The sequence below is a fragment of the Malus domestica genome, chromosome 01 (assembly GCF_042453785.1).
Source record: "Malus domestica chromosome 01, GDT2T_hap1".
In the NCBI taxonomy this organism is placed as follows: domain Eukaryota; kingdom Viridiplantae; phylum Streptophyta; class Magnoliopsida; order Rosales; family Rosaceae; genus Malus; species Malus domestica.
Window position 1 is genome coordinate 25,192,053 of NC_091661.1, and position 9,073 is coordinate 25,201,125.

General features: G+C 36.5%; 1 protein-coding gene across 1 annotated transcript; it reads left to right on the top strand.

Annotated features, from left to right (window-relative positions):
- Window positions 1–5,681: 5,681 nt before the first annotated feature.
- On the top strand, window positions 5,682–7,587 carry LOC114824505 (UDP-glycosyltransferase 76B1-like). Its single transcript, XM_029101654.2, has 2 exons — window positions 5,682–6,232; window positions 6,511–7,587. The coding sequence occupies exons 1-2, from the start codon at window positions 5,752–5,754 to the stop codon at window positions 7,395–7,397; spliced, it is 1,368 nt and encodes a 455-aa protein (XP_028957487.1). The 5' UTR covers window positions 5,682–5,751; the 3' UTR covers window positions 7,398–7,587.
- Window positions 7,588–9,073: the final 1,486 nt, after the last annotated feature.

The following is a 9,073-nucleotide window of genomic DNA, read 5'->3' on the forward strand; positions in this document are numbered from 1 at the left end:
TGAGATCGGCCTTCGTGGTCTTTGAGCAGCCCAGCTTTTGAGAAAGCAAACGCCTCTTCGATTTCTGAGATCGACCCTCGTGGTCTCTGAGCAGCCCAGCTTTTGAGAAAGCAAACGCCTCTTCGATTTCTGAGCAGGCGCCTCTTCGATTTCTGAAGCTTCGTCGAGTGCAGATTTTTATAGGGGCTGGCATTAAGTTCCAAAGCACACTTGAATCTCCACTAGTAGAAGCTCTATTCTTGCACTTCTAAGATCTTGATTTGTCCGACCTCTTCTCTCTTCAACACCTTTGAAAATGTATGGCCCCTCCGACCGTCGTTTTGACTTGAACCTTGTTGAAGAGGCAGCCTCGCCTTCTCTAGACAACATATGGCGCCCATCCTTCGTCTCCTCTACTGGTCCTCTTACCGTTGGGGATTCCGTGATGAAGAATGATATGACCGCTGCGGTAGTGGCCAGGAACCTTCTCACTCCCAAAGATAACAGACTACTTTCCAAACGGTCTGATGAGTTGGCTGTTAAGGATTCTCTGGCTCTCAGTGTTCAGTGTGCAGGTTCTGTGTCTAATATGGCCCAACGCCTATTTGCTCGAACCCGCCAAGTTGAATCATTGGCGGCTGAAGTGATGAGTCTCAAACAGGAGATTAGAGGGCTCAAGCATGAGAATAAACAGTTGCACCGGCTCGCACATGACTATGCTACAAACATGAAGAGGAAGCTTGACCAGATGAAGGAATCTGATGGTCAGGTTTTACTTGATCATCAGAGATTTGTGGGTTTGTTCCAAAAGCATTTATTGTCTTCGTCTTCTGGGGTTGTAACGCGTAATGAAGCTCCAAATGATCAACCTCTGATGCCTCCTCCTTCTAGGGTTCTATCCAGTACTGAGGCTCCGAATGATCCCCTCCGGTGCCTTCTCTTTCTGGGACTCTACCGACTGCTGAGACTTCTCCTAAGCAACCTTTGTGAAGGCTCCCTCTTGTTTGTTTATTTTGACTCATGTATATGTACATATTTTTAACTTATCGGGGATATCAATAAATAAGCTTTCCTTCATTTCAACGTATTGTGTTAAATACACCAAAGTCTTCTTCGCTAAGTTATTTGAATTTTCTTTCGTTGAAGCTTGTATGTTGAAGCTTGTATCCGAACGCAGATTGATGATTTATGATGGAAGATGATCCTCTCGAAAATACTAATGCCTTATTTGATGCATTATTTTGGGATGCCCTTGAAGTTTTTTTTTTTTTATCTTGAAGGCATTTTTGTTCAAAATTTTTTGTTGAAGCTTGGTAACACCAAAATCACTATTCACCTTTGTATTAGCGTTATATATAAAATGTTTAATAGAGGATGATTATCTACCCTCATAATCTCTCTACCCTTCCATGCCCTTTATTTGAACGGTCACGGTTAAATCACGTCAACATCTTATATTAATTTTTTTATAGAGATAATAAGATAAAAAATAATATGTAAGATGAGGGAATGAAAGGAGATGTGAATAAAAGGGTAAAGAATCCTCCTTCATGTTAATAGTCACAGTCAGTCAGTCAGTCATCACCCTGTCCTCTGCCTGCCTCCTGTCAACCCTTTTCATATAATCCGGCACAGGAGATCTCAAAGTTACAGCTAACGTTGGCGTGGCACCATTTGTCTAAAGTGTGAAGTCATAAAGTTGTGAAACGTGTCCTTTATTGCTTTTTGCTAAATGTGAATCATGACCTGAGGAAAAAAAAAAAATTCCACCGATCCAATAATACCACCACATGTATGAAATTAACTTACTAATGAAAACAAATATTACCAACTTTTTACTATTTTCTGGTCCCCAAAAGAACTATTCTTACATGAAAAGTCGTTGATAAGATGTATTGAGGAAAGCCCTTAGATTAGCTTAGAAGGAAGTACTTAGTCTAAAGTTCAATGTAGGTTAAGTCGGACTCTGCTGAATTTGCCATTAATACTGGGTACGGTGGTATTTTTCTAGTAAAGAGTAATGGTGTTATTTTACTTGAACGATAGTAAAATGGAGTCATTGGTAGAAGCGTGGTCAATAAAAGTTGTTAACTACAGTTGGAAAGTCAAAAGTAATTAGGATTTGATACTCAGTAATTATATCCAATTTCTAAACTACAGTCGGAAAGTCAAGAGTAATTATTTTTTTTAATGATTTATTTTATATATTATTTCTTAATGGCACAAGTGGATTGCCACGTCAGCAAATATATGGACCCTCCATTTGCTAAATCATCACTTAATGGTCAGTTTGACAGAATCACTATCGGATATATGACATTGCAACGAATTCATAAGTTAAGGTATGACATTGCAATGTTTAAAACATGATGTATGAAATTATGGTGCAACCCATATTTGAGGTAGTTTTGTGTAATTTACCCTTATATTTTTTGTGGTGTACGATTTTCTTCCTTCCACATTCCTCCCCCTCCCTCCCCTTCTCTCTCTTTCCTTTTTGTCTCTCTCTAAAAAAAAGTCAACACAACGTGACTTAATTATGGTCATTCAAATAGGAGGTGAGGAAGGAGATGAGAGAATCTTATTCTATTTTTCATACCATATTTGTACTACCTCTCTAATAAAGGTAGGATCAACCAATACAAATGGTTCTCACCTCTATTAGAAGAATTATACTAATATGATATAAAAATCTACTATTTTTTATAAAATAATGTACACTCCTATCCTTGTTTTAATGTAAAATGACATACAACTACTCCAAATATCGATAACATTAATGATATAAACCCCTATTCTAGAGCTGGCCAATATTCTACACTCTAAAGGCGTCTCCATAACTATTATCCACACCCGTTCCAACTCCATCAACCTTTCAGCTCTAAACATAGAAAAATCCTACTTTTTCAACCACAAGTCACAACTAGTTATCCGAAATCACCAAACCCCAATTGGAGCACATAAGCCAAATTCAAAATCAATGCACCAATTTGTCTTCACTCTTAAAGGTTTAATGTTTAATAGTCACAGTCAGTCGGCCAGTCACCACCCTGTCCTTTGCCTACCTCCGATCGTTGGCGTGGCACCATTTGTTTAATGTGTACCATTTGTTTAATGTGTATTGAGAGCAACTCCACTGTGGGTTGCTGCTCGGGGGACAGTGGACCAAACAGGGCATGATAGCCTGGTTGAAGCCCTCCAGCGTGGGGAGCCCAAGGGACTAGGCCGGCCCGAGCAACAGGCTTGTGAGGAATCGCTAGCCCGCAAGCCCGAGGTGGACCTGACTCAGGGCTGACGTTAGCCTAGCGTCAGTCTCATTTTTAATTTTTTTTCTGTCAGGCGCGTGCGCCTCACCTGCGCGTGGGGGCGAGTCAGCCGACAAATTTCAGACCCCAGGGGCCCGCGATGCAGTCTGCCTACCGTTGGGAAGCCACGTGGCTTCCCACGGTCCGTTCGATCTCAACGGCTCTTTAAAATAGGCCGTTCGATTTGCAACGGTAATAAAAATAAAATAAAAAAACTTATTTAATATCAACCATTGGATCTGAGATCGACGGTTGATATTATTCTGATTTATAAATAAATAAATAAATGAAAAATAGTTTTAAAATTTTAAAAAGTTACTGTTGTGACACATGGCACAATCTGGAGTGTTGGAATTCAATTTTTTTTTAAATCCAACGACAGAGATTAATTAGTTCAATAAAAAATTTAAAAAATTGTAAAAAATCTGAATTTTTTTAAAAAAAATTGTTTTTACTTTTCTATAAATACTTCTCATTATCATCTACCTTACACCACAATTTCATATTTTCTTAACTACTTTCAATCAAATTCCTATCTTTCTCTCAAAGTTTCAATCCATTTTTTTTCAACAAAATGACTACTACTGCAGGTACGAATTGGTCGCTTCTTGAAGATGTTGCGTTGTGTACTAGCTGGGTTGAAGTTACTCATAGTTCGCTTATGGGTAATGAGATGCAGTTGCGAGAAATGTGGAGTCTTATTCATGCTACGTGGCATGCCGTCATTTGTTAAAAATCTGATGGAAATCTATCCTCAAATATTGTAAACAAATTATGACACGTGGCGCGACGTGATTGGTTAATAATCTTATCTGAAATCCATCACCAATAATTGTATTTTTGGATAATGACACGTGACGCAATGAGAACGATTAAAAATCTTATCGGAAATCCATCACCAATAATTGTTTTTTCGGATTATGACACGTAGCGCAACGAGAACGATTAAAAATCTTATCCGAAATTACAAATAAAATTATTTTGTATTATTTTATTACCTATAGCCAAGGGGAGGGCTCCCACACTGGAGGTGCAAAAAGCAGTTACTGTTCATTAAGGGGAGTTACTGTTCACCTCCCACGCTGGAACTGCTAAGAGGAAAGCCTCTGAATTGGCTTAGAAGAAAGTATTTGGTCGAAATTTCAATGTAAGTCAAGTTAGATTTGATTGAATTCGCCATTAATATTAGGTACGGAAGGTATTTTCTTAGTAAAAAGTAATGTTGTCATTTTACTTGAGCATTAGTAAAATGGAGTCATTGATAAAAACGCGGTCGGTAAAACTGGTCAAAGCGTGAGCACGTATAAGCCGAACCACAGATTAACAGCAGTTTACAAATGTTTGTAAACTATGGTTGGAAAGTCATGAGTAATTAGGATTTGATACTCAGTAATGATCCAATCTGCATAGCCAACGAAATCTTACATCATCAAGATTAAGTAGGAATTGTTGGAATATAATCATGATGATGTTAGCTTTACTATATATGTATTTGATGTATGGAGGTGCACCATAAGAATGGTGTATAAGAGGTATGACTTAATAAGGGTTATACCATTCTATAAGTGAACTGTCTTATCATGAAGGGATAAAACCATTCAGAGAAGTTTCACAACTCTCTAAAAATGGTACGATGAAGTCTATAAAGGGAGGATTCATTTCTCAAACAAATCAATCCAACGTGAAATGCATTTTCTCTTCTTCCCGTTGGTGTTCTATTTCTCCTTTGGCACTACCGCATAGTAATCAATAGTCTAACGACATTAGAGATTGATCTTGTGATCCATCAAATTGTACATTGAAAAGTATTAGTGAGGGGGTCCCTATGATTTGCACGTGATGTTTACTGACCAAATGGTGAATGCAAGAAATGTGAGTGATGTTTGGAAGGTAGGGCTGCAGTTGGAGCATGGAATTGAGAGAGGTGAGGTTGAAAGAACAATTAGAAGACTGATGGTTGAGAAAGAAGGGGAAGAGATCAAAGGGATTGAATTAAAGTGGATGGAAAAAAGCAAATCATTGCCTCAAAGAGGTGGCTCTTCCTACCAATCTTTGGATGGCTTGGTTAAACACATCTTATCATTATAAATCGTTTGTTTAAGAAACTCAGTATGAAGTATTCAATAAAATTAAAATTAAAATAAACCGACATATGGTTAATCAAAATATCAATAATATTAATGATATAAATAATAATCGTGGATCCATGAAATATTAATGTAATTATCAGTATCATTAGACATGTGACGTAACGAGATAACATAACCTAAATTGCACTCCTTTTTATAAAGTCATGAAGTTGTGAAACTTTTTTTTTTTTTTTCTGTTAAAGGTTAAACGCTTAACTTGAGGTAAAACAACAGTTTCCACTGACCCAATAATCTATATATACATGAAATTCATAAGCAAAAACTAACATTCTTTGACCAAAAAAAAAAAAGCAAAAATAAACATTCTCGATTCAAAAATGGAACAAAGCAAAGGCAGGAGAGTGATCATCTTCCCACTGCCGTTTCAAGGCCACATAAATTCTATGCTAGAACTGGCCAACGTTCTACACTCCAGAGGCTTCTCCATAACCATTATTCACACACGCTTCAACTCCCTCAACCCTTCTACCCTAAACCCACAGTTCACGTACCATTCAATCCCTGTCGACTTCTCCGAAACCGAGGCCGCCTCGAGGGATCCCAAAGGTTTTCTTTATCTTCTCAATGTTAGATGTGTCGAGCCTTTCAGAGAATGCTTGGCCGGATTGTTATCGGATGACGTTAAGTTGGAAGGCCCCGTTGCTTGCTTGATCTCGGACACTCTCCTTCACTTCACTCGACCCATTGCGGAGAGTTTTAAGCTTCCGAGGATCTTGTTGGATGTCTCGTGCGCCACTAATTTTGCCGTTTTGGCTGCGTTTCCGCTTCTCAAGGAAAAGGGTTACCTGCCAATACAAGGTACATCAGATATATGCTTCTTTCTTTCTATGTTGGTTACAACAAAATAACTCAATACCACTATTAGTTGCACAAAATAGAGTTGCTAAATTTATTTATTTTTTGACACAGATAGTGCTTTTATCGGAATAATTGTCAAATATTACAAAATGTCTTTTTACTCGCCATTGGTACCTAGTATTACTAATTCACTGGTTATAAACACGAGTGGACTGATGATAATATACAAATACTTGAACAACTTATATTTGGCTTTCTATTATATTGGCAATAATTAGATTCTCGACTAGAAGAGGTAATCACAGAACTATCACCTATCAAAGTTAAAGACCTGCCAAAGGCGCCCGGTTCCGATCCTGAGAATTATTATCAACTGGCCATCCAAGTGTCAAATGAACCAAAGTCTTCTTATGGACTCATCTTAAATACATTTGAAGATCTTGAAGGACATGCTCTGGCCAGAATCCGCCGACACCTGCCCAATGTTCCCATTTTCCCAATAGGTCCATTTCACAAGTGTTGCCGTACAATATCCTCTTCAAGTAGTTTATTGGCACAAGATCAGAGTTGCATTTCATGGCTGAACACTCAAGCGCCAAAATCTGTTGTTTATGTTAGCTTTGGGAGCATTATACAGATAGAGGAAGCTCAATTTTTGGAGATAGCTTGGGGGCTGGCCAACAGCAATCAACCCTTTTTGTGGGTTGTTCGACCCGGGTTGGTTAACGGGTTTGATTGGCTCGAAGCGTTACCTAACGGGTTTTTAGAAGCATTGAACGGGAGAGCTTACATTGTGAAATGGGCTCCACAAAAAGAAGTATTGGCCCACCTAGCAGTTGGAGTCTTTTGGACTCACAATGGTTGGAATTCTACAATAGAGAGCATTTGTGAAGGGGTCCCTATGATTTGTACGCCAGGTTACATTGAGCAAATGCTGATTGCAAGAAATGTGAGTGATGTTTGGAAGGTAGGGCTGCAGTTGGAGCATGGGATTGAGAGAGGTGATGTTGAAAGAACAATTAGAAGACTGATGCTTGAAAAAGAAGGGGAAGAGATCAAAGAGAGATCCTTAAAGTTGATGGAAAAGGCAAATCGTTGCCTCAAAGAAGGTGGCTCTTCGTACCAATATTTGGATGGCTTGGCCAAGCACATTTTATCGTTATAAATCGTTTGTGTAAGAAATTAAGTGGTATTGCAAGTAGCCATTTACCATAGTGGTAAAAATGAGTTGAGCTCTTACATGAGGATGTGAGTTCGAACTTCATCGGTGACTAAATAAAAGAAAATCTATCGTTTAACAAAAAAAAAAAAAGTACTAAGTGGTATTATTTATTCAATAAAATTGTTGGGTTGCATTATGTGTTTACATAAATAGAGGCTTTTAGCAATGTGTTAACTACAGTATGTGTATAAAATAAAATCTCGACAAAAGCCAGTCTTCACTTTACTACCAGATTTGCACGTTTCAACTTAATCTTCAACTCATTCGAACATGTGATGTAGGTCAGAATACCAACAAACCAAAACAATAATGGTTCTAATTAGATCTGGTAAATTTTTAAACGACACGAAAATAAAAGGTTTAGGGTAGTTACTAAGTCACCCGTTAATAACGGGTTTACACACAGGTAACCAATGGGTAACCCGTTTCAACCCGTTAAGAAAAAAATATTTTGATGATTTTAAAATTAAGCTACTAAACAAACTTACTATAAAATATAGTATATTAAATATGTATTATTGTATTACTATTCTACATAAGTTAAAAAAATAAAAAGTTTTATTTATTTTTATTATGAGAGTTTCTTATCATTACTAAGATAAATTTTACTTGACCTACTGTCTTAAATTCAAATCAACTAGTATAATATTAGTATAAGCAAAATCACAGTCTTTCAATTTCAGAGTCAACGACGTAGCAAAGCTTTTACTCTCTCTCTCTCATACAATCATACTCATAAATGTTTTATCCTCTTAAACGTGAGATTAAAACATTATAAAACACATTAAAAAATTAAATATCAAAGTAATTTAAAAATACTAAACAAATTAAAAAATTATAATAATTAATTTACAAGTGCAAAAAATGTGAAAAAAGAATATGCAAATACTTGTGATCACATCCTCTATGCTTTGAGATGGGTACATCATTGTTTGAATTTTTAAAACCGTACAAAGCCTCATGAATAGTATTTTTAGGGGAGTTCAAAATAAATAAAATTTCATAATAATTAGTGTACAAGTGAAAAATGTGAAAGAATATATAAATGCTCGTGATTGCATCCTCCACACATAGATGATGGATACATTGTCGTTTAGAATTTTAAAACCCTCCAAACCCTCATGAATAGTGTTTTTATTTGAGTTCAAAATTAATAAAATTCGTAATAATTATTTTATAAGTGTGAAAATGTGAACAAAAAAAAATATACAATCACTTATAATGATAAGCTTTACAACTTTCGTGAAGGGATCCAACTCCGAAATCTAACACCATAATCCATGAACCTTAGATTTATATTTAATCGTCGATTATCGTTTATGCTTTACTCTTTCACTAAATTTTGTTTTTCATATTTTCTCTTTTGAAAACATGATCTTTTAGCGGATATAGAAACATGAATGGTTCGGGTTGTTGATATTACGTTCCAATATGTACGGTTACCTGAATATGAGTCAATGTTATATAGTTTTTGGAGACTTTATAAACTCTGAGCAATATTTTCACTAACAGTGAAACTTTGAACGTAATATCAATGATCTGAATTGTTCATCTTCCTGCATCCTCTAAAAGATCATGTTTTCAAAAAAGAAAACTTAAAAAAAAATTGGTGAGAAGAA